We start from the raw sequence: 24962 nt of genomic DNA on the forward strand, positions 1-24962 counted from the left end.
TGCTCCCTCACTGGTAATTCCAGGACATAAAAGTCACCAATTTCAAACAGAAACAGGAGATAACCAGGTCGAACTGTCATTTCCAGAAAACCTTACTCATCCTCTCTCTTGAAAAGGTCAGTTTATTGGGATAATGATGAAATGATTATTAACCAATCTTACTGGGCTCTGCAAGTCCTCTCACCTCTAAGGATAAAAATCCATTCCTGGAGACCAGGCATTCACTGGACGTGCTCACACTTGTGTACACCCATAGCCCCCTGCCCTCCTGGGGCTGCCTGTGGCTTTACCCCACGGTGAATTAATGCAGGCTCACCCACCACAGTGCTCCCAAGTTTACTGGCATCGCCAGACAATGTCAAGAATTATTTTGTTTTACTTCTCTGATGTTCCCAGTTTACCTTGTTTCAGATTAATAAAGCAATTACAATACTCTCAATTAAGAAGCTATTTTACAATGCACTTTCAATTCCAGTTTGTGAGCAACTCACTTAATTATTTCTATTTGTTTTTCTTCCTGAGTGGATAATTTCTTCTGTCTTAGAATAGTAGAGCAATCTTTTTCTTAAAGAAGAAATACTGGGCCAAATTCTTCCTTAAAACTTAGTGTCTTCAGCTCATACCATCAAACATAAACATCTTCCTGGACAGTAAACAGAGCTCAGATCTCATCAAATATCAAACCTTATTCTTACTTCAAAGCTGTTGAAGGAACTTTTCGTCACCTTCATGATCCTCAGCTATAATTTTTCTTTTTATCTTTTGATATGTACTAATTAGATTATCATCTACATCGTATAACTGAAAAGACAGGTTTAAAGGCTGGCCCCGAACAACAAAGAAAAAAGAGTCTCGACCCATAGGCCTGGCTGCTTATCCGTCTTTGTCTATTTGTGGGACCTTAGGAGATCAACCTCCCAGAGAATGTTTCTTCAAATTAAAAAAAAAAAAAAAAGAGAGAGAGAGAGAAAAATCAAAATCTCTTCATTTCACTGGGTTGTTAAGAAAATTAAAGGTGGTGATACATGTAAAAACACCTTGCAAACCATAACACTCTAAGCACATATTAGCTAAAGTTATTATTAGTGCTTGACAACATGGCATGGAAAAGGACCCCTCCAGGGAAGGTTATCTCATTGGGAACGATAAACAGGAGGGGATGGTGATGGCCTGACAGTCACTAAGGCTATCTCATTGGGGACAATAAACAGGAGGGGATGGTGATGGTCTGACAGTCACTAACGGAAGGCCCCAGAGACCAGCCATTTGTTTTCACACCCTTTGCTCCTCAGGACATGTAAGACTCAGAGCATATCTCATTCATTCTGACCCCCTTCCTCAGACAGTCACAAAGAGACTGGAATTGAAATAAAACACATCCTGATAGGTTCATGAGTTTCTAGCCCCTTCCCTTTCTCCATTTGGAGCTCAAGATTTAGGCACTGTGGCCCTCACTTTTTCTCGAGTTGAGAGATTCTGTTGCTGTTGTTGATTTGCTTATATATTTTCTGCTTCTGAGTCACAACACAAGAGTGCCCCTGGAGATGCAAATCAAAACCACAATGAAAAATCACCGTACACCTGTCAGAATGGCTATCATCAAAAAGATAACAAATATTGGGGCTTCCCTGGTGGCGCAGTGGTTGAGAATCTGCCTGCCAATGCAGGGGACACGGGTTCGGGCCCTGGTCTGGGAGGATCCCACATGCCGCGGAGCAACTGGGCCCGTGAGCCACAGCTACTGAGCCTGCGCGCCTGGAGCCTGTGCTCCGCAACAAGAGAGGCCCGCACACCGCGATGAAGAGTGGCCCCCACTAGCCACAACTAGAGGAAGCCCATGCACAGAAACGAAGACCCAACACAGCCAAAAATAAATAAATAAATAAATAACAAAGATAACAAATATTAATATATTAATAGTATAGCACAGAGAACTCTTCTCAATACTCTGTAATGACCTACATGGGAAAAGAATCTAAAAAAGAGTGGATATGTGTATATGCATAACTGATTCACTTTGCTGTACAGCAGAAATTAATACAACATTTTTAATCAACTATAATCCAATAAACATTTTTTTTTAAAAAGCCAACAAATAATAAGCGTTGGTGAAGATGTAGAGAAAAGGGAACCCTTGCACACTGTTGGTGGGAATGTAGACTGGTGTAGCCACCATGGGAAACAGCACAGAGGTTCCTCAAAAAATTAAAAATAGAATTACCATATGATCCAGCTATTCCACTCCTGGGCATATATCCAAAGAAAATGAAAACACTAATTTGAAAAGATACATGCTCCCCCATGTTTATAGCAGCACTATTTACAATAGCCAAGATATGGAAGCAACCTTAATGTCCGTCAACAGATGAATGGATAAAGAAGATGTGGTATACACATACAACGGACTATTACTCAGCCATAAAAAAGAATGAAATTTTGCCATTTGGAACAACATGGATAAGCCTAGAGGATATTGTGCTTAGTGAAGTAAGTCAGACAGAGAGAGACAAACACTGCATGTTTTCACTTACATGTGGAATTTAAAAAATAAAACAAATGAGTATAACAAAACAGAAACACACACAGATACAGAGAACAAACAAGTGGTTACCAGTGAGGGGAGGGGCACAATAGGGGAAGGGGATTAAGAGGTACAAACTACTGTGTATAAAATAAATAAGAGGGACTTCCCTGGTGGTCCAGTGGTAAAGAATCCCCCTTACAAGGCAGGGGACACAGGTTTGACCCTGTGTCCCTGGTCAGGGAACTATGATCCCACACGCCTCGGGGCAACTAGACCCTTGCACCACAACTACTGAGCTCGCGTGTCTCAACTAGAGAGCCTGTGTGCTGCAAACTACAGAGCCCACGTGCCCTGGAGCCTGGGCACCGCAACTACAGAGAAGCCCGCGCGCCGCAAGGAAAGATCCCGCATGCCTCAACAAAGATCCCGCATGTCGCAACTAAGACCTGACGCAGCCAAAAATAAATAATAAAATAAATAAATAAATAATTTAAAAATAAAATAAAATAAATAAGATACAAGGATGCAATGTACAGCACAGGGAATATAGCCAACATTTTATAATAAACTTAAATGAAGTATAATCTTAAAAACTATCAAATCACTATGTTATACACCTGAAACGAATGTAACATTGTATATCAACTATACTTTAATTGAAAAAAAGAGTTCTCTTATTCCAAGGTGGGGCAGGCCACAGTTCCAAAATATTTGATAACTGTGGCTTAAAGAGAAATATTTGGGTTGAAATACAAAAAGCAAACAAATGCATTTAGAGATTAGCATTGCCATGCCTATGGAGAAAGTTGACAATTAAAAGGATAATATGGGTCACCATGCCTTACTATCGGGGTGACCCTGATCAATAATATTTCCTACTTCGTAGAGCTGTCATGAGGATTAAATGAGTTAATATATGTAAATGTGGAGAAGAGCATTGGCACAGAGGAAGCACTGTCTAAAGGTTTGCCATTAGTATTGTTACAACAATTGCCAAATTTTTATCAATCACTCAGGTGCTGGCCAATTTAAAACTTGTCCCCCCCCCCCAAAAATAAAATAAAATAAATAAAACTTGTCCCATCTTTTTCCAATCTTCCATGGTTAGCAACAGTTGACAGTTTGTTCTTGTGAGAATGGACCAATAAATCAACAAAATGTTGTATCTGATCCACGAGAATATACACCGGATGCATCTGTCCTAAGTGCTGTGGTTGGTTTTGGCGAAATGCAACTGTGTTTATAAACACATTAGAAAACCTATTTTTCCGCCCCTTTCTTTCCCTCAATTCAGAGACAATGATCCCAATGACCTCTTTAGACATATTGTTACTAAGTGTGGTTGTTTCAATTATCAAACACCAAATGAGCTTGCAAAATAAGACAAGGATAAAAGAAGAAGTCTGGAAAAATCACCTTCCTCTTCAGTATCAATAAATAACACTAAATTTTCAATTGAATTAAAAATGTACATGAAGAAAACAGTTTGATGCAACCTTCTGCATTCAAACTTTCGAGAAGAAACCAGCCCTTACTTGTCAGTTTCCTAAGGATCAAGGACTACATTCCCTTATCTTCATATCCCCAGGGCATGCAACAGACACTCTCAAAAGATGGATGCATAGATGGAAAAAACAGAGCTGCCTTTTACCCACATTGTTCAGAACCCATCAAATTCCTATAATCACAGAATTAAAGAATGTTAGTGATGTGGAAGGAATTGAGCTCAGGAGAAGTTACACAACTTGCCCAAAGCCACGTAGCTATTTAACAGCAGAGACTGAACTTGATCTATCACCCCTATAAAGAACGCAGGGCTCTCAAGCTGTACCAGAGCTTCCCAGCTAAGGGCAAGTCTCCGTGGCCTTTTGGAAGCTTTTGAAATATGTCTCTGACACCAGGAAAAGTGTCACATGGGTGCTTTTCTTCACGTATCTAATCAATATTTACTGCAGAGCAATCTTCACCTACACTCTTCGTTACTCTCAGGAATTAAAGAACCACTGACTCTCTCTCCAACTTGCCACTTCAGGCCTCTGAGATGAGAGATTCGCTACTTGTGGTATGAAATCCTTCTCCTGTCTCCCAAAGCTTTCCGATTTCACCTCGGGGATAAATCAAAAGCATTTCCATGCTGTTTATATTAGAGGGGCCTTTTGTTGAAGAAACATGCTTTATAATTTCAGGCGCTGGGACTTTTGTTTACAGACGGAATTAAGTACAGGTTGAAACTGTGGCTTTTAGACATAACACTGCAGGAGAAGCTTACGCTCTACCACGTAAGAAATCTTTCTCAAACTCCAAGAGACTGGCACCTCCAAATCAGTGAGCTGGGCAGACAGCATTTGTTCCTGCCTGCTGGCACACAGCTCAATGCTACGGCCACATGGCCCAAACAAGAGCTCCAGGAGCCTAAGCCAGCGGTACCAGTGCCACACCTCTGATGTGCAGACAGGGCAGCCCAACGGGGAGTGCCCTGGGTCAGAGACTTGGAAGCAGAGAAAGGAAACGGAGCATAGCTCAGATGATATTACGTTCCTGCTCTAAACCCTTCAGTGATTCCCACTGCCTGCTGTGCGACACTCAGAATCCTCACCGGGGCTTACAATTGGGTCCCAATCTATTCCTCCTCCTTACCTCCTGGTTCCCTGCAGGCCTACCATGTTCTAGATGATCCAGACTGTTCTATCTCCCTGAACAGTTCAATGACGTCACCACCTCCACACCTCTGCACAAGGTGCCTCTCCCCTGAGATGCTCCAACCACTCCCTCCCTCAGATCTCATCCTAAGTGCCACCTCTTCTCTAGAACCTTTCCTGAGTTCTCCTCCAACCTCCCAGGCCTCCCCCAAGTGGAAGTGGCCTCAATCGCCATGACACTCTTGCAGTCCTTTTGTAACCGCCCATGGTAATTATTTTCTAAACGGTGTGGCAGCAATTTGGGAATGTTTTTTCTTGCTGTCAGTCAGCATTAGCTGAGCATCTTCCGTGTGTCAGATGCTGTGTTGGGTGCCTGGGACATGAAAATAAATAAAGTCAAGGTTCTTGCCTTCAATGGGCTTATGCTCTAGTGGATGAGATGACACTAGGACAAAGAGTTATACCTAGTGCAGGGGGGAAATGAAATATGAGAGAGATGATGGCATTTTAAGTTGGGTCTGAAAGAGAAATGTGTTCACTGGGCAAACAATAGAGAGGGAGGAAGGGTTCTTCGAGGGAAAAAGAACATGATACACAGCAGTGCTTGTCACAGGTTTTACTGAATGAATAAAACAAAGGCCGGGAAGGTTAGCTCCTTCCTGATTGGTTAGCTCCCTGCTCACTACTGTCTACATTTACTGAGTGTGTTCACGACTCCCATCCCTCACAGCAACCCCGGAAGTTAGGCAGCACCATCCTCATTTTATGGATGAGAAAACTGAGGCTTCCAATGCCCAAAGCCCCAAAGCTGTCAAGTAGCAGAGCGTGGCCGGTGTTCCTGATACTATAAGGTTGTACTAATGAGTTCGCCTTCAAGGACCTAAATATAAAGCAAACTCTTAGCTCTCTTCCTCTGAGCCTGGGTGGACCACTCCGGGCAGCCCTCAAATACCCAAAAACCATCTCAGGGAACACATACTGCGAGGGAAGAAGAGAGAAGCAGCCGAAGCTGTGCTGCGTGCAGATTCTGGCAACAGCGAGGCCCTGTGTCTCCCTATAAACCTGATGTTACTCCTCTCACGGTACATGGTTTTAGTGGCCCCAAATGTGGGCCCTCTGTCCTAAGATATAAACGGCAACCGGGAAAGAGCCATCCAAAAGTCACCTCAGGCCAACTCAGGCTCATTAAAGCTCCCTTAGGGCTCCGAGAATTGAATGGAACCTCTGGCTTTCTAGGAGAAAGCATTTCGTTTTTGACAGAGTTCTTTTCCCCCCTTTTCTTCATCTGATCATTTTCTCAATTTTTCCCTTTCACGTTCAGGCTTTTTCTGTAACTCTTGTATTGGGCACATGCCCTTCTAGTTTTTCCTCCTAGCTGGGACTATTATATCTTGCTATTGTCATGTTCCTTTTCCATTGAAAGCAATCAAAAATGAAAATCCACATTTCAGAACAGTGTCTATTAAATAGGCACCTTTTCATGGTTGGAAAAAAAAAAAAAAAAGAGCACTCTCTGAGGGCTGAGTTTCAGTTCTGTGTGTCACCTAAAGATTAGACACTTGGGTGAGACTTCTGCCTCTTCACAGGCCATTTGTATTTGGGTATTTGGGAGAGATGGTAGAAAGTCTGGAGTCAGAACCAACTTGTTCTAAGGAATTCGTCGTCGAAAGCATTGCTAATCAAAGTGTGGTCCTGGGACCAGTAGCAACTGCATCGCTTGTGAGCTTGTTGGGAACGGAGACTCTCAGGCTCACCCCAGACCAGCTGAACCAGAATCTGCCGTTTTGCAAGATCCCAAGTGATTCGTAAGTACATTAAAATTTTAGAAGCACTGGTCTAGAATTAAAAGGAATTTGCTTTAATGAAACCATCCTGTAGCCTCCACGTGGATTTCTTTCCGAAGAAAGAAATCTCTGTACAGTGAACTCCATAGAGCAACCTCCACCACCCTTTTCCACCCAAATTGTTTATTCATGGAAGAATTCTGAAATGATAAATCATCTTCCAGAAATCACACTCAGCCTGAGGGAGTTCCAGATGACACAAAGCTGATGGCCAGCCTTTCTGCGGCCTGTGGGAACTAAGAAGGGAGAGGTGATAGGCGACCCTCGTCCCGCCTCCTTTAAGGCCCTGGATCTTTTTGTTGATATCTTTGCCTCTCGGAAGAGGGGAGCGAAAGACGTGTTGTACAACCGCACAGGTGACTAATGTGAGACTGAGGGGGCTGTGCTGTGTACTGAGCTCTGATATCCTTGAGTGGGGGGATGCTCTGTAAACACAAATGGCAGAACCAAGGGCCAACCAAGTCCAGGCTGTGCTCAGACCTCACACTTCCAATAACAACAGTCAAGACACACACAGATGAACCCAGACTAACCTGTCATCTACACTGGAGAAAGGAACAGAGAGGATGGAGAATCACGTGCACCTGGTTTAAGGAAATGACAGCTAGAGCTGGAGGCAAGAAAAGAGAAGAGGGGAGGTGATGACCAGGCCCTGCTCGAGGCTGTCCTGCCCACCTGGTCCCACTCACCCTCCAAGTGGAGCTAAAGCTCACGGGCGGACAGAGGCTGTGACCAGAGCCCTGGCAGGCCACACAGGTGCTGGCCTGGCATCCCACTTGACCTTGTCCTCGATGAAGAGGACACCTGCCTCAGAGACATTTCTGGAAAAAAAGGGAGCACCAAAAGAGTTACCCCTTGTTGAAAAACCAAAACCGGGTCCCCCACCCAAAGTGAGTGTTTTCGCACTAATTCCGATAAATATGCACATCACAGGAAGCTCGTTTAGACTCCTGGCATCTCTCAGACCTCTAAGTGCAACACCTGGGTTATTGATTCCTCTGTGTTAAAGCCCAACTTGGTAGTGCCCTCCCCACCTCTACTAATTTTTCACCCATTATTTCCATCTTCACCTTTGAATTCTCTAAAACGGCAATATTTTAAAACACTAAAATGGTTTACTTGTATCAATCAATACCTGCTTTTCCACCAATTATAATTTATTTGTAGATTAACAGTTTTTCAGCTCCAGAAACATGATTCTGTCCTCTTAATATGCCCACATCAGCAAGCTCTCACAGGAAGTCTGGAATGGACAGCAAAGGGCAGTGGTGGCAGAAAGACCCTCAGGCTCTGAAATCCAGACAGGAATGCCATCCATCTTCCTCCACCACAACCAAAAGACAGCCCTCCCCCCCCCCCAGAACCGAATGCATCAGAGATCAGCCGCCCCTGAGGACTGAGGCTCTGAATTTGATTTCAGCTAACTTCCACTTCACAGAAAAGCACTCGACTTTATTCCCCCTGTACCTCAGACCTGGATAAGCCAAGCAGTTCTCCAGAAACACATCTGAAGGAACACCTCTGCATCCCCTCCCCACCGCCAACATGCACGGGCATGCCTGAACACACCACCTCCCAAGGCAAAGAGAAAGTTAACTTTCAAATAAAGCTGTCCTGCAGCCAGTCTGGTCACATTTCCAGACCCTTCACATTCACAAAGGTGGTTCTTGCAACTCTGGCCTAAATCCAGAAGCTGAAAACTGACCTCTGCCTGCTGAGGGCACAGACCAGGGTCAAAGGTCCACAAACACACGTTCGCCACAAATACACCACTTTCTTTCTTTCTCTCTCTCTCTCTCTCTTTTGACCAAAGTGAGAATAATGGGCCAGGCTTATTGTCTTTCCTTCAGAGAAGCCAGGATGGGCGGCTGGTGGGAAGCTCCAGACAGAATGTGGGCGTGTGAATCTATACAGGCTCCACAGAGGAATTTTCTGGGAACTCCAGGGGTTTTGAGGAAGGGTGGTCTCAGGCTGGGACACAGGGGCTCCTCGGATTCTCGGGTACCCCAGAAGTCTGGGGTGTAGGGGGGGCGGAGTGGCAAGGCTATCCTGACAGCCAGGCGCCCCTTCCCTGCCGTCCCAGGCCCTCCCCGCCACGGCGGGGTCACTCACCGCCCGTGAGCTGTGCAGGGCCGAAGCACAGCGCCAGCTGAAACCACAGGATCACGGCCAAGAGTCTCTGGGGGGACTGAGGCTGCTGCTGCTCTAGAAATCCATCTCCATGGCTCGGGTTCATTCCACGATACATCTTTCATCCACAGAGGGCATCCGGCTTGCAAGAGTCTGCAACCAGGAGCGAACACGATGATACCCCAGGCTGCCGGGGCGCCGGGGGCCACGCTCCCCCTCCTCCGCCCTGGGACCGGGACCCCCGGCTTCCCCTGCTCCTTCCCCATTCCTCCCCCGCGCGGCCCCCGCCCCCTTTCCCACAGCGAGCTCCCCCCGCTTCTCCCCAGCGCGGGCTACACTGAGTAACAGCCGCCGCGGGATGCTGCGCGTGCGGGAGCGATGGAGGAGGGGAGGGAGGGCAGGGGTTAGCGCACATTGGCTCCGCGCCGGTCCCCCGGATTCAGCGGCTGTGACCACGACAGGAAAGTCTAAAGCCCTCCAGCCTCTCGGGGCTGAAAAAACACTTTTCCCCGGGCCTATACATTTCACTCTTAGGAATCTCACGAGGTGGCACCGGATCCCCCCAGCTACTTCTCTGGTTTTCCCCAGGATCGGGATGGGTCCTACTGCCCAGTCCCCAGTGAGATTTCTCTGCGCTGTCAAAAAATTCCTCCCTCGGGGAGCAGAGCCAGGCACCAACTCCCCCTCCTCGGCCTGCGAGCGCCTCCCCGGAATGGAAAGCCCCTTCCGGGGCTCTCGGTCTTACCTGTGGGTCTCATGCATGCAGCTTCCTTCCCTCCTCCGCCTCCTCCCCCCGCCAGTCTAACCCGCATCTGTGCGCGACCTCTGCTGCCGCCGCTGCGCGAGCGAGCGAGACGTTAAGCCTCGGCGGCGCCGGCGGCAACGGCGGCGCCGGCGGCGCCCGGCTCCAGCTCCCCGCGCCTGCGCTCTCCCTCCCCAGGCTCCGGAGCGGACGCGTGAGGGAGTTGCGGGGGGAAGGACGACAGTCCGGTCGCGCGCCCCCGAGGAGGTACCCGCGCGCCCGCTACCTGAGCTCCCGAGCGCGCGGCGGCGTCGCGGAGAAAGGGAGGGGGAGGGGGCGGCGGCGGCGGCGGCGGCGGCGCCCGGCTCCAGCTCCCCGCGCCTGCGCTCTCCCTCCCCAGGCTCCGGAGCGGACGCGTGAGGGAGTTGCGGGGGGAAGGACGACAGTCCGGTCGCGCGCCCCCGAGGAGGTACCCGCGCGCCCGCTACCTGAGCTCCCGAGCGCGCGGCGGCGTCGCGGAGAAAGGGAGGGGGAGGGGGCGGCGGCGGCGGCGGCGGCGGCGCCCGGCTCCAGCTCCCCGCGCCCGCGCTCTCCCTCCCCAGGCTCCGGGAGCGGACGCGTGCGGGAGTTGCGGGGGAGGCGGGAGGACGACAGTCCGGCCACAGTCCCCCGAGAAGGCACCCGCGCGCCCGCTACCTGAGCTCCCGAGCGCGCGGCGGCGGCGCGGAGAGAGGGAGGGGGCGGGGGCGGGGCGGAGGCGCGCAGCCCGGACACGCACGAGGCGGGCACGCGCCTCCGCAGAGCCAGCCAGCGCCCCGGCTGGGGAAGGGGCCCCGCGAGCGCGGGGAGGGGGAAGGGACCCTCCGCCGCCGCAACCAATCGGAAGCCCGCGCGCCTGCACGTGTCGGCACAGGCCTAGGGCCGGGTCGCCCCTTTCCTGGCGCAGGACGGCGGTCTCCGCATGCGCTGCGCGCGACTCCGGGTGGCCGCCGCGGCCTCCGCGCGTCCTCCGGTGCCCCCAGAGCGCGGCACGGCGCGGGAGAGGGCTCCGCTTTAGGCTGCTGCCGCGGTGGCGGCTCCAACCGGTGGGACAAGAGTGCACAGGGCGGCCGGTCCCCACCCCAAGACCCTCACCACCGACGGGGTTCACGTGGGCGGGGGGGGGGGACGGCCAATTGCCAAAGTCTTCCTTTCCTGCGTTTAGCTCTCCGCACCTCACCACGTCCCACCAAGGCTCTGCGTGTCCCCTCAGAGCCCGAATGACACTCTTCCCCCTCCCCCGCTCCCTTGATATTTGCCCTTTTGCGAGCCACAGGCGTTGTGCGGGAGGACTCTTAGCCTGTCTGGGAGATGCGCTGGCCCCTCCGAACGTCCGCCCGGCGCGCGCTCTCCTTGCGGGGAGAGGGAGGGTCCTCGGTGCAGCTGCAGAAGGTTGAGTACGGAGGAGGGGGCGGCGGTGGGGTGGGGGGCTTCTGGGGTCGTGGATCGGAACCCAAGGGGGTCGAGGGTGTTTGCCCTCCCAGCCCCCGGTGGAGAGAGTTTGCCTCGTCGGTGTTGTCTCTCTGTGGCTTTTGGTGCCCGAGCCCAGCCCGCAGAAGCGTGCAACTCACTCCCCACTGGTTCTGGCCGCCCGCTGGCCCTGCGCAAGGCTGGCCTTCCTCGGCCTGCCTGGCTCCGAGGGCCTACGTCCCAGCCACGGTAGTTAAGGGGTGTGAGCTAATGAGGTGTTGCAGGCAGGCGGCACTTTAGAACCAGCGGCACCCCATTATTCTGTAGCAATTTGTGGATATGAAAACCACGTTTCGGATGCCGCCACCAAATCATCTTCTGCTTCCATCGGCTGTCCCCAAATCTCACATACTGATGGTAGTCAGGAAATTACAGCTTTTACTGTGTCGACTCTTACTGGGAGTAATTTTAACAAATTCTGTCAGGATAGATTAACTTTTAGTAGATAAATGTAACTCAGCATTTTTTCTCTTTATTTATTTTTGCTTTGTAAAACTGAGATGGCAGCTTTGCATAGAATAAGTTCAAGATTTTTCACTAGCACAAGTTCGTTTCTGCTAAAGCTTGTGCTTTGGGGCTCCAGAATCTTAGTTGGGTACCCACGCTTCCAAGGTCCTATGACTGACCTCTAGAGTTTGAATATTTATGTAATTGTTTTTCTCAGTAAATTTTCTAAAGCTTTCTAATAAGCCGTCAAATCAACAAACTCAAAAACATTTGTTGACCATGTGTATGTCTTTACAATCGTAAGAGATATGTCTAAGCACTATTGAGACCTGTTCTCCAGCTGATAAATACAATCCAGTCGTACAGAGAATAAAAGAATTGAAAGAAACATCCAAGTTTATCTGGTGCAAACACAGGACCTGTGCTTGAGTACCCCCCACCCCGACATTTCTGCTAAGTGGTCATGCAGCCTCATGGAATACTTGAGGAAGCCTGTAATGTTTGCCCTCAGCTCTCTTAGAAAAGCCCTCTTTGTACTGAACTGAAACGTACCTCCCTGAAACTTTTACACACTGGTTCCGGCTCTCCCATCTGGGCCCACACAGCTAAATGGGATTCCTCTTCCTTAAGACAGAGCTTTACTCATTTGGAGATGGCTTTACGTCCCCTTAACTCTTCCTTTCTCCGGGTTAAACTTAGCTACTTCGCACAGTGTGGCAGTGCCTAGACTCCTCACCAGCCTTGTAGCCTTTCTCTGGATGGGACCCAGTTTCCCAATGGCCACCCACCCCCCAGCAAGCAGAGTTCGTTTCCAGAAGGGGATTCCACACTCACTCCGTGGGTTCCGACCAGCACACGGCAGGACTGGCACATCCTGTATGTTAAATAATTTGCTTCTATTAATGCAACGTCAGAAGACAAGCATTTGGAGGGCAGGTACAGCACACCATTCTGTTAGCTTTCCACATTATCTCATGTATTAGTTTCTAGGGCTGTCATAACAAAATATCACACACTAGGTGTCATAAAACCACAAAGATTTATTTTCTCACAGTTCTGGAGGCCAAAAGTCCGAGATTAAGGTATCAGCAGGTTTGGTTTCTTCTAAGGCTGCTCTCCTTGGCTTGCAGATGGCCACCATCTTGCTGTGTGCTCACATGGTCATCCCTCTGCGTGTGCAAGTGTCTGGTGTCTCCCTCTGTGTGTGTGTGTGTGTGTGTCCTAATCTTTTTTATAAGGACACCAGTTATATCGGATTAGAGACCACTCTAACAAGCCCATTTTAACTTTATTCCCTCTTTAAAGGCCCCGTCTTGAAATACAGTCACATTCTGAGGTACTGGAGGTTGGGGGGGGGGGGACACAATTCAGTGTCCGGTGTTACACTCATTTTACAGGCGAGGATGCTAAAGACAAAGGAGTTCAATCCATTTACTCACGACCACCCAGCCAGTGGAGGCATCAGATTAAATCTAAAGCAGTTCAGTTCCATCCTAATGGTTTTCCCAATACATCACAGCTATTGCTATGAACACCTTCCACCTCAAGGATTCTAGGTAAGTTATCCTGAATATAGGATGTAGATTTTTCTCAAGAGGACGAGAATAAGGGTAGATGGAATGCAGGAGAGAGCATGACTTACTTCCTGCTAAATGGGCAAAAACTTAATCTTTCTTCCTCTTTCATATAGAAGTCAATGCCAAAACCAATACCAGTGGGGAGACATGCTGAAGCAAAGCCTCCAGAGTCTCCCTCCCAAACACAGGAGAGCTGAGGGGCTTCTCTGACCTGATTAAAAACTCCACCCCTCCTCGGACTCCATGCTTCTCTCAACCCTCCATGAATGACATTCCTCACTGTTTTCACTCATTTCCCCTCCCCTCTCCCATCCTCTTACTGCCCCCCACCTTGCCCTAGGATTCTTTTTCAAAACTTACTGAAGCTCTGTCTTCATGGCATAGCCTTTGATTTCATTTTCAGTGGACAATAACATTTCATTCCAAATATATTCATTGAGCACCTACTATGAACTGGGCACTGTACTGGGTGCTGGAGATGCAGTAGTGAGCAAAGATGCTAAACCCCCTGCCCTGGAAGAACTCACAGTCTACTTAAGGAATACATGATAAACAAAAGAAGAAAACATTGGGAGTGTTAGATGGTGTGAAGTACTAGGCAGAATAATGAATCAGGGAATTTATAGAGGAGATGTGAAGGTTAGAGCATAGGCAGAGTCGTTATAACCAAGTGATCCAAATATTCAGTAATTTAAATAGAAGTTTATCTCTCCCTTATGTGAATGTCTTACTATTCTAGGTGGATGGGGCATCTCTGCTCCATAGGGTCATTCAGGGACCCAGATTCCTTCTACCTCATTATTCTGCCATCCTCTAAGATACTGTCTTCATGTGTGGGACAGAAGCTGGGTCACTGATCTGTCTGGGGTCCAGTCTGAGGGAAAGTGATAAGAAAAGGGAATCTAAGGCAAACAATTTCCTTTCAGGCAAGGGAGGCAGAAGTTACACAAAAATTAGCTCTCTCACCTATCATTAGTGAGAACCTAGTCACATGACCATATCTAGCTGCAAGGGAAGCTAGGAAATGTAGTCTTTATGGGGCAACCAGGTGACCAGAAGCAAGAAGAGAGTGGACTGAAGGGGTCAGGGGAAACTGGCAGTCTATCACATGTGCTGTGCAAAGATCAAGGCTTAAATTTTTGATAAAGTAGGCAGGGAAGCCCTTACTGGGAAGGTAACATTTAAGTAAAAACCTGAAGGAGAGAGCTATGCAGTTTTCTAAGAGAAAAGCATTTCCAGGCAAAGGGAGAACAGATGCAATGTCCCTGAGGCAGGAGCATGCCTGTTGTGTACAGGAAACAGGAAGGATGTCAATGAGGCTGGAGTGAGTAAGTGATGCAGACAACTAGGGGGGCTGAGGTCAGAGAGGTCTCCTACTGAGGTGGACCTTAGAGGCATTGGCAGGGATCTGGTTTTTACTCAGGGTGAGAAGAGAAGCCATTGGAGGTTTGTGAGCAGAGAAAGGACACGATGGCACTTGAACAGGAAGTGTCTGAAAGAATTTATGTCCAGCATGGCATCAACCACACTCTACCACTCTGCGCTCTGTGGCCCTTTCATCCTTCCTCTTGAGCACCTCTCAGCTCCTGCACCCCTGAACCCCAGAATGCCAGCTTTGAAGGCACACTGCTTCACAGTCCTATCAACCCTCAGCGTCTAAACATTATCTCCACGAAGCACCTCCCACAGTCCACACCTTTTCATTCATCCCAACGTGCTTGCACTTAGCAGACTGGTACCGTGCCTCTGAGTAGATTGTGAGTTCTCTGGGAGCAAGTGTTTCTCTACTTGTTCCACCTATTGCTAAACATAGAGCCTGGAACACAGTAGAGCAATCAAGAATTATTTTCTGAATTAACTGATTAATAGCAGAAGGAAAGGAGACCTTCCCCACCAATCTTGCCCTGGCATTGAAAACCAGACTGAAGTCAGTTGATATTCTTCTCTCTTCTCTCTGGGTTTCCTCAATCCTGCGCATCCAGGAAAACATAGAATCAACCACAACCCATTTAATGAGCTCAGAACATGCTAGAACATAGGTTAGCATTGCACTAGATGCTGGGTTTGAGTACAGATCTAGAATTGTCAAAGCATATGATCCACCCACCACCTCTGCCCTGGATGGATAACACACTCAGTGAGGAGACACACTTCCAAGGCTGGAGTGTGGAACAGGATAAAAGTGCTCATTTGGAAATAGAGTTACTATATGATCCAGCAATCCCACTCCTGGGCATATATCTGGAAAAGACAACAACTCTAATTCCAAAAGGATACATGTACCCCAACGTTCATAGCAGCACTATTTACAATAGGCAAGACATGGAAGCAACCTAAATGTCGATCCACAAATGAATGGATAAAGAAGATGTGTCGTATATATACATATATATATATACACACACATATATATATATACATATATATATGTATATATATATATGTGTATATATATATATATATATGGTGGAATATTACACAGCCATAAAAAAGAATGAAATAATGCCATTTGCAGCAACATGCTGGTACCATGCTGGTACCATGCCAGCACTGTCCCCCTGCCATAGGTCCAACTAGAGATTATCATATTAAGTGAAGTCAGTCAGAGAAAAACAAATATATGATATTGCTTATATGTGGAATCTAAAAAAATGATACAAATGAACTTATTTACAAAACAGAAATAGGCTCACAGACATAGAAAACAAACTTATGATAACCAAAGGTGGGAGGGACAAAATAGGATTTTGGAATTATCAGATACACACTACTATATGTAAAATAGATAAACAACAAGGACCTACTGTATAGCACAGGGAACTATATTCCATATCTTGTAATAATCTATAATGGGAAATAATCTGAAAAAGAATATATATATGTGTATATGTATAGCTGAATCACTTTGCTGTACACCTGAGAGATTGTAAATCAACTATACTTAAATTTTAAAAAGTGCTCATTCAGTCACCTCTCACCCATTCTTCCTCCATTCAAGGTGTATTCTCAGGTACTTGACATGTTTCAGTCATTGTACTAGGTGTGGAGGATACAAAAATATAAAAGACCCAATCTTTGTCTTCAACCAGTTTATAACCTATGGAGAGAGTAGAAAAGTAAATCTGCAATTACAGGGTCATGGGCTAAGTGCTAAGATTGTAAAGCAGATAGGATGGAGTGTGCTGGAAAAGGATCCTGGGGGTGACTTCATATGTTGTATGAGTAGAAGTGTGTGTGTGTGTGTGTGTGTGCGTGCACGCACGCACGTGTGTGTGTATAAAGGGAAGAAAAGGAAGAGAAGGTGCAGTGAGTTTCCAGGCAGAGGGAGCAGCTTCTGTAAAGACCAGGAAGGAGGTGGTGGGGAAAGAGACCAAGTGTAGAATTTAGAAGACAAGTTGGGAAACGCCAAGAAGTAAAAATTCCAAAAAGCACCTGTGCCATACTGAGAAAGGCTTGGAAAGTCATGGAGGGACGTTTGGTTTGTGTCTGAAGAAAAAGAGAGAAGACTGTGGAGGAGTGGAAATAAACTGGAGACACTAGCCAGGAATGGACTATTCACCATTGGACCAAAGATACATGAAAGGTACTCAACATCACTAATTAATGAGAACATGCCAATGAAAACAACAGACACTGTTTTCCCCTATCAGATGGACTACAAATATAAGTCTGATAACATCAAGTGTTTGGTGATGATGCAGGGAGAAGGGAATTCCCATATTCTGCTGGTAGGAGTGCAAATTGCTATGTATTAACCATGTCTTTTATTTTCTGTATTCTGATGCTTTGACACCTGGGGCATTGTTGACCCTGGAGAGACTGCCCTTCCCAGGGCTAAGCAATTCCTAGAGATAGTAAACTAGAGCCCACACACCCCACTACCTCCTTTATGGTCTCTCACACTTAGAGTCACTATTCCCCTGCCATAATCACCCCAGCGCCAGGTACCAGACAACTACGGACAGCCCCTATGCCTCAGAGCCCACTGAAATTATTCAAACTAGCCTATTATAAACTTGTTTACCCACCTCACCCATTCCTTCCCATGAAAACCACACATTCCCCACTGCACCCCTCACTCCCTCTGCCCCCTGACCGGTTCTGGTGCTTCCCCAAGTGGCCCTGCATGATTTGCCATGCCTCCTGCTTCTAGGGAATTGTGAGTATAAAGAAAAACACCTCTTTCCTGACTGTCATTTCCATATCTACATGTCTTACTGTATCTGATTAAAACAAAGCCTTTGGTGTCCTTAACACATGCTACACTTAGAGGAGGGTAAACTGCCCTGCAAACACACCACTCATTATTACCCCTAAAGAAGCCCTGGCAAGTTCACCTCAAACACTTCACCCACTAAGCAAAGATGATGTCAGTACCTACCTCATACAACTGCTGAGAGGCTTAAATGGGATCTCCTGGAAAGCACCTGAAGAGCACCCAGCACTGAGTAAGTACTCAGGCAAGCATGTCCCAGGATGTTCACTGAAGATATTTATGTAATGGTGGAAAATTGGAGACACCCTGAATAATGGAATGACTAAATGAATTGTGGTACAGTCACACTAAGGAACAGTATGTAGTCATTAGGTATAAACTAGATCTCCATGTAGGACCATGGAGAGCTCTCCAAAACATTGTTGGGTGAAAGAAGCAAATTGTGGGACAGAATGGACAGTAAGACATGATTTATGGAAAAACAATACCATAGATTTTCTATCAACTAATGTGAATAAAAAGGGAAAATGCCTGAAACCATGCACAGAAGACAGTGGGGTTGCATCTGGGTTGGTGAGAGCAAATGGAATTGTTGGGGAGGATTAATCAAAGAATAGTTTTATTTCTATAATTTATATTTTACTTTCATTATTCATTTATTTGTATATAATTTTGTTGAGAATACTATTATGTAATGCTTAGATAGTTAGAAATTAATTTGCAAGGCAAAGGAAAAGATAGGAGGGGAAAAAGATAAACATAGAAGAGGAAAAGGTCGGAATGAACCTGGGGCCTAAGGACATGAAGTTAACTTTGAGAATACTGTGCACTGATGGTATATTTTTTGAAACTAGAGATAATGGAGATCTATCTACATAAGGCATCTTTTGACTGAAGCATTTCCTTGGACAGGAGTGGAGGGATGTCCAGTAAGGACTAACTGCAAAACTAGTTTGCCATTTTGTAAAAGATCAACGCTGAGCTCCCCTCCTCATAGAGATTATTGAGATACTGGCTTCCCTTGTCTTTCTCTGGAGGCTTCCTCATTTCATACTATATCCCTAGCAATGGGTTGGTTGTTTTCCTATAATAATTATAGTAGGCTAGACTGACATAACCGATAAGCCAAAACAAGTAACAACATAAGAGAAGTTCCTTTCTCTTAGGACAGTGCAGGGCACTGACGGTGGGGCAGGGATGGGAGAGTTAGAGGAAGACATTCAGGACCAGACAGAAGGCAACTTTGTCATCATCAACATAGTTTCCAAGAATCTGTGATCACTGCCATTTCAGCTGTTTTATAAGATTTAAAGATGGTGAGACCCAACACAATGACACTTGGATAAATGAAAGGCAAAATTCTTTGATTCTTAGAGCTCTGAACAAGAGAAGTTTGCTAGGCAGGGCCACACAGGGGATTGTACCCAGGAACAGAGTAACAGCAGGCTGGGGCTCTAGGGGGCAGCTGATTTATGGCAAGCCGGGTGGGGTTAGCTAGGTTTCATGGTCTTCCTGTGGATTGGCTAAGTTGAATAATTTGGGGGCAGGGCTCTGGGCATAGGGGTTATCCCTAGTTGTCCGGTACCTGGCTCTGGGGCAATTAGGGTATATGTTTCATGGCCCCAGAGTGTTAGGGCCCAACAATGAAGTGGTTTGGGATGTGGACTTAATTGGCTGTTTAAGAAGGGAAACTGACTGACCAGCCTCTTATTCAGGGCTTCAAAACTGGGAAAAGACAGTACAATTAAAAAAAAAAAAAGTTATATCAGCCCATAGAAGAAGGAGGGTAAGGCATAAGGTCCAGGCCTAAAAGTGGTCCACATCTTTTCTGCCCACATTCCATTGGCCAGAATGAGGTCACATGGCCAACTAGTCACATAGTCTCACATAGATGCAAAGGGAGCTGGGAAATGTAGTCCCAGGGACAACATTTCTGAAGAAGGAAAGCTCAGATTTCAATGGCCAACTAGCAGGCTGCGCCAAAAGGCTGTAAATGAATCTGAACTCAAATATTGCTTTACTTCTTCCCTCCCCCCACCCCCCCAGCCCCCGCTTTCTTAATATCTGTTTCTCCTGCTTACATGGTAAGCTGCTTCAGGGCAAAGACCATCATGTTCTCTTGCTTTTGATTCTTCCCCAGCAATTATTTCTGCACCCAATGGGCTTCTCACTAAAACAAGTCTCAAGTAATTTCAGTATGCAAATTAGCTGCCACTTAAGAGCCTGGCATAAATATCTGATACTTAGAATATAATTTCAGTTAGTTAAATTTAGATCACTGGGGGGGAAAAAGAACAGCAGCATAAACATTCTCTGGGCCTTTGGCCTTTTTATTTAATTCTGAATTGGATAAGTCTTCACTAACTTTAAGTTTTGACCTCTATATAGCAATATTTGGTTCTTGGATTAAATCAAAGAAGTGTTACTAATGAAATGGTTTAACAACGTCACATATAGTCAGATTTTCCATTTCAGTTGACTCTTAGGTAAAGGTAAACCAGTGCTTTCAGGAACACTTTCAGTAGTTAATTACATTAAAAATGTTATTTTCCTGACCTTTTTATCTTGTCTCATCTTCTTTCACCTTGCCTTTTTTCCTTGGTTTCTTAAAGACTCTTACCTTTAAAACCACTGTCAACTTAGCATAAATATTTTCTTTGGAAGGCTAACACTTAATGACACCAGGGAAGGGGTGGGAGAAAACAAACCTCACTATGGAATCACTCGACATTCATCCAGCACTAATTGAGTGCCTAAGGTATGCTGAACACAATGCAAATCCATAAAAATGCAAATGGCTATCATCTCAGCCTTTAAGAAGTTCACAGTTATGAACCTGAACCTACACTTTTTCTACGTAAAAGTTTTTATTCAGTCACCCATTCATTCAACAAATATATTTTGGGTCCTACTCTGTGTAGGTTGCTGATCTAGCTACTGGAAATATAGACTTGAACAAAACAAAGATGCCTGCCCTTCTGGAGCTTACATTCAAGGAGAGGAAGGTAGGCAATAACTTATCCCCACTCCCCACCCTTCCAGCCCAGAGGTGATTTCCTTTACCTGTGAAGTCCCCTGATATTTTAGTATCTTCTGGCAATTGCTACTCTCTACCAGAGTTGACAAAGAGCAGGAACTAGGTCTTAACTTTGATATCCACCATGATGCTAGGACAGGGTTAATAAATGCTTATGAGCTCAATAAATGAATAATGAGTGCGTCTTTTCACAAAAGTACAACCTGTGTAGCTAAAGCAGGTGAAGACCCACAGGAAGCTGAAAATGCCTTTTTCATGTCCGAAGGCAACAAAGTAGCTGCAAGCTCAATGGGGTTTGCACCCACACTCTCCCCCTGCCTTCTCCTGACCTGGTTTGGGGACTGGGATGAGAGGGTGCAGACATGAACTACATCTACCATTGCAACTGCACCACAAATAAATTTTGCAATGGGCTTTACAGTATGATTTTTTTTTTATTCTCAAAGGAGAATTTTAATTCTCTAGGGGTCATAATAGTATGAGAAAAGATATAGACCACTTCAAGGCATGTTTGGGAAATTATGGATAACGTCTTGTGCCGAGAGAGTATGTGTGTTTAGGGGTGAGTTAGGAGATGGCTATTAATAATAAACATAGAACATCCTGTTAGGGCCTCACTGTTAGAGACCTTACATGACACACCAAGGAGTTTAAACTTTATTCAAAAGACAATGGAGAGGTTGTGGATTGAAGGTTGGAATGGAAGAGGTTGTGGGGAAAGAGGAGAATGAGAAAGCAATGGAGCAGGCATCACAACAGGCCAGGTAAGGGGTAATGACGTGTGAACCAGAGTGGTGGCAGTGGCCATGGGAGAATGGAGGACTGAAGAGGAGGACTGTCAGATCTTCGGATGTGTTGAGGGTAAGGAAAAAGAGGATGCAAGGATGATATCAAGATTTAGAGCCTAGGAGCCTAAGCTATAAATTACTATCAAAAATAGGGAACACAAATGAAAAGGTTTCATGAGGATGGTTATGAATTCAAGGTTGGACATGCTGAGTTTGACTTGCTGGAGGGAAACACACATGCAGATATCAGGCAGGCAGTTGGAAAATAGGGCTTAGGAGCTTTGAAGAGGGCTCGGTGTGGAAGAAGTAGGTCCACGGGTTGCTCCAAGTCTGTCTGTTGAAGCCACAGAATAGATGTACTTGCTTGGGGAGTGCACAATAAAAAGAGAAGAGGCCCTGGACAGAGCTTTTGGGAACTGTACTGTAGGGGAAGGAAGGAATGGAGGGAGGGAAGGAAGAGGGAGGGCAGTCAGTGAAAAAAAGAGCAGTGGTTCTTAAACTCTAGAGGGTCAAAGAATCACCCAGAGACATTCATGAAGATTCCTAGACACCTCCCCAGAAAACCAGATTCAGTAGGAACATACGATCTAAAGAGAACACTCCCTTCATTATCTATTGATGCATGACAGATAACCCCCAAATTTCACATCTTAACACAGCAACATTTTTGATCTCATGGTTTCTGGATATCAAGAATCTGTGAGCAGCTCAGCTGGGTGGCTCGAGGCCTCTCGCAAGGCTGCAGTCAAGTTGTAAGCCAGAAATCTGAAGACTTCTCTGGGCCTGAGGCTCTGATTCCAAGATGAGTGTCCTCATCAAGTGGCAGTCAGCTTCCCCTAGAGCAGGTGACCCAAGAGAGCAAGGCGGAGACCACAATATCTTTTATGACCCAGCCTCAGAAGTCACGTTTGTCATTTCTGCAAAATCCTATTGGTTACATAGGTGAGTCCTATTTACTGTGAGAGGAGAGTTCACAGAAGTGACAGGAGACAAAATCAGGGTGGAGGGGCAACTTGGAGGCTGACTACCATATGTCCCTACCCTCCTGGAGTTATTTTGATGCAAGTAGCCCTCAAAGAAATACTGGATGGGAAAGAGTAAAGGTCAACAGAGGAAAGAAAATCAAACAGAAGGTGGACCTCAGTGCCAAATAGGACTGAGAAATCCACATAAGGTTGAGAAGAGGCCAGTGGATCTGGCCTCTGGTATATCAGTCTTGACCTTCTCAACTCGGAAGCAGCACTTCTAGAGAAACACAACTCTTTTTATGCAACTCATGGTGAGAAATGTATTTTACTTCATTGCCTGGTACACAATGCACTCGTATATAGAAACAAATGTTTCACGAATTAATACCTATTTCTACTGCATGAGAAGCACTGATATTTCTTATTGTAGTCTGGTCTATTTCTCTAAAAAAATGCTAGTCAAGACCCACTGAACTGATTTTGTTGGTCATTAAAGCATCTGACCTGAAGCTTGAAAAAGCAGTCTCAATAGGATTGGATAACAGTGAAGATGATGGTGATGACAAAAACAAATACATTTTGAGTATATACACTTTGCACTAAATGTAATACCATGAATTATCTTATTCATAACAACTCTATACTATAGTACCATTAGCATAATTTTAGATGAAAAAGTTTAGTACTTAAGTAGCTTTCTCAAGGCCATATGGTTAGGAGGTGGTACAACTGTAATTTATTTTAACCTAAACAATATGATTTTGGAACTTACACTTTAGAGCTGTGGGATCCAATATGGAGGCCGCTAGCCACATGTGTGTATTTTAATGTTAAATTTAATTAAAACTAAATAAAATTAAAGTTTCATGTATCAGTCACACTAGCCATATTTCAAGTGCTCAATAGCCACATGTGGTAGTAGCCTCCATATGTGACAGCAGAGATACAGAGTATTTCCCCCACTGCAGAAAGTTCCCTTGGACAGCGGTGCTCGAGAGCTAAACCACCAAGGGCCAACGTATTGGGAAGATGGGAGTCACCTGAGCATGGCTGTAAGGTGAGAGGAAGGAGTTGGAAAAAGAGAGAAGAGTCGAGATAGGGGATGCAGGTTGGAGCAGTGGCCTGGGGGAGGATGGAGGGGCAGGATCAGGGTACGGGGAAAGTTGGCTTTGGCAAGGGATGGGGACAATTTCTGCTCTGGGTCAGAAAGGAAGAGGAAAATGGGTGAAGGTCCAGAGGAAGGGGAAGGTGACGAAGCTTGCTTTGATAACACTTGATATTGTCTAAAACGTAGGGGCTGAGAACAGGAACAAAGAGTGAGCGGGCCAAGTTTGGGCATTGAGTCAAGTAAGAAAGATTGGAAATCATTGCTGCAGGAGGTGCATATACACATAGAGAATGATTGATGCTCACCCATGGGGGCTCAGCTGTGGTTAGATACTGAATTTTAGGTGCAGCCAAACATTTATTTCATTCATTCAACAAATACTTGCCAAGTGCCTACAACATGCCAGGCACCATGCCAGGCACTGGAGAAACATTAGTGAATGATAGTGACAAAAACAGGCAAGCCCATTCTCTCATGGAACTTACTGGTGGAGGTCTTTGTTAATCACAGAGCTGCCAAGAGTAGCCCTGCAATGGACACATACCACCAAGGAGAGGGGCTGGTGCTCTAAAGTGGCTATGAGAGGGCATGGCAGGGCATTTCATCTGGTCAGGAAGGTCAGGGAAGGCGTGCCTCAAACCAAGACTTGAAGAAGGAGCACCAATCCATACAGAAGGGAGAACGGCTCATAACTTTGCCCTGAACTGGGACCGTGCAGAGACCCAGGCAGGCAGACAAAGGCACCTTTGTAAGGTTCCTGCGGACAGAAGTGTTTGCTGAGCACACAGACAAAGCCACCCATGGTTGTCGAGATTCTACTCCAGCCCTGTGTGTGGGTGGCTTTGAGTGAAAAGACACCATATGATATCCACAGTAGGATAAGCCTGCTGGATGTGGCGGCTGGAATTTTAGTGGGCTGAGGATTCCTACCCTGCTGATAACATCAGTAAAGAAGTCAATGCACAGGACTTCCCTGGTGGCACAGTGGTTAAGAATCTGCCTGCCAATGCAGGGGACACGGGTTCGAGCCCTGGTCTGGGAAGATCCCACATGCCGCGGAGCAACTAAGCCTGTGCACCACAACTACTGAGCCTGCGTGCCACAACTACTGAAGCCCATGCGCCTAGAGCCTGTGCTCCACAATGAGGGAAGATACCACAATGAGAAGCCCGTGCACCGCAACGAAGAGTAGCCCCCACTTGCCGCAACTAGAGAAAGCCCGCGTGCAGCAGTGAAGACCCAACACAGCCAAAAATAAATAAATAAATAATTTTTTAAAATAAGAAGTCAATGCACAACATTATTACTGATACACTACATGCAGAGTCAGCACTCACAGCAAACCATCCATCATCAGACTTGTACTGTAGAGCTATCTCCCCTCACTTAGACCTTTCGGAAAAACAAATTTCCTTTGAAGTTAAAAATGCCAG

At 46.3% G+C, this 24962-nt stretch overlaps 2 protein-coding genes across 11 annotated transcripts in view; one reads left to right on the forward strand and one right to left on the reverse strand.

Moving 5' to 3' along the window:
• The window catches only part of LOC130707327 (cyclin-Y-like protein 1), a 293323-nt gene extending 282905 nt beyond the window's left edge, over positions 1–10418 (reverse strand). For 2 of the 9 annotated variants that reach the window (XM_057541375.1, XM_057541373.1), the window contains exons 1-2: positions 10166–10411; positions 9120–9290 (exon numbers count right to left, since the gene is read on the reverse strand). In XM_057541375.1, the coding sequence (XP_057397358.1) occupies positions 9120–9262 (143 nt within the window). In that variant the 5' untranslated portion in view covers positions 9263–9290; positions 10166–10411. Of the gene's footprint in view, positions 1–9119; positions 9291–9550; positions 9849–9882; positions 10145–10165 lie in introns of those variants that run through there. The other 7 variants (XM_057541388.1, XM_057541379.1, XM_057541368.1 and 4 more) reach the window with 7 other exon arrangements.
• Positions 10419–11054: 636 nt separating this feature from the next.
• Positions 11055–24962, forward strand: part of LOC130707321 (coiled-coil domain-containing protein 185-like) — a 34842-nt gene continuing 20934 nt past the window's right edge. Inside the window, exons 1-2 of one of the 2 annotated variants that reach the window (XR_009007231.1) lie at positions 11055–11310; positions 13233–13391. The gene's annotated coding sequence lies outside the window, so the exon portion shown is untranslated. Of the gene's footprint in view, positions 11311–11491; positions 12772–13232; positions 15780–24962 lie in introns of those variants that run through there. The other variant, XR_009007230.1, reaches the window with a different exon arrangement.

This window comes from Balaenoptera acutorostrata, chromosome 1, assembly GCF_949987535.1.
Source record: "Balaenoptera acutorostrata chromosome 1, mBalAcu1.1, whole genome shotgun sequence".
Lineage (NCBI taxonomy): Eukaryota > Metazoa > Chordata > Mammalia > Artiodactyla > Balaenopteridae > Balaenoptera > Balaenoptera acutorostrata.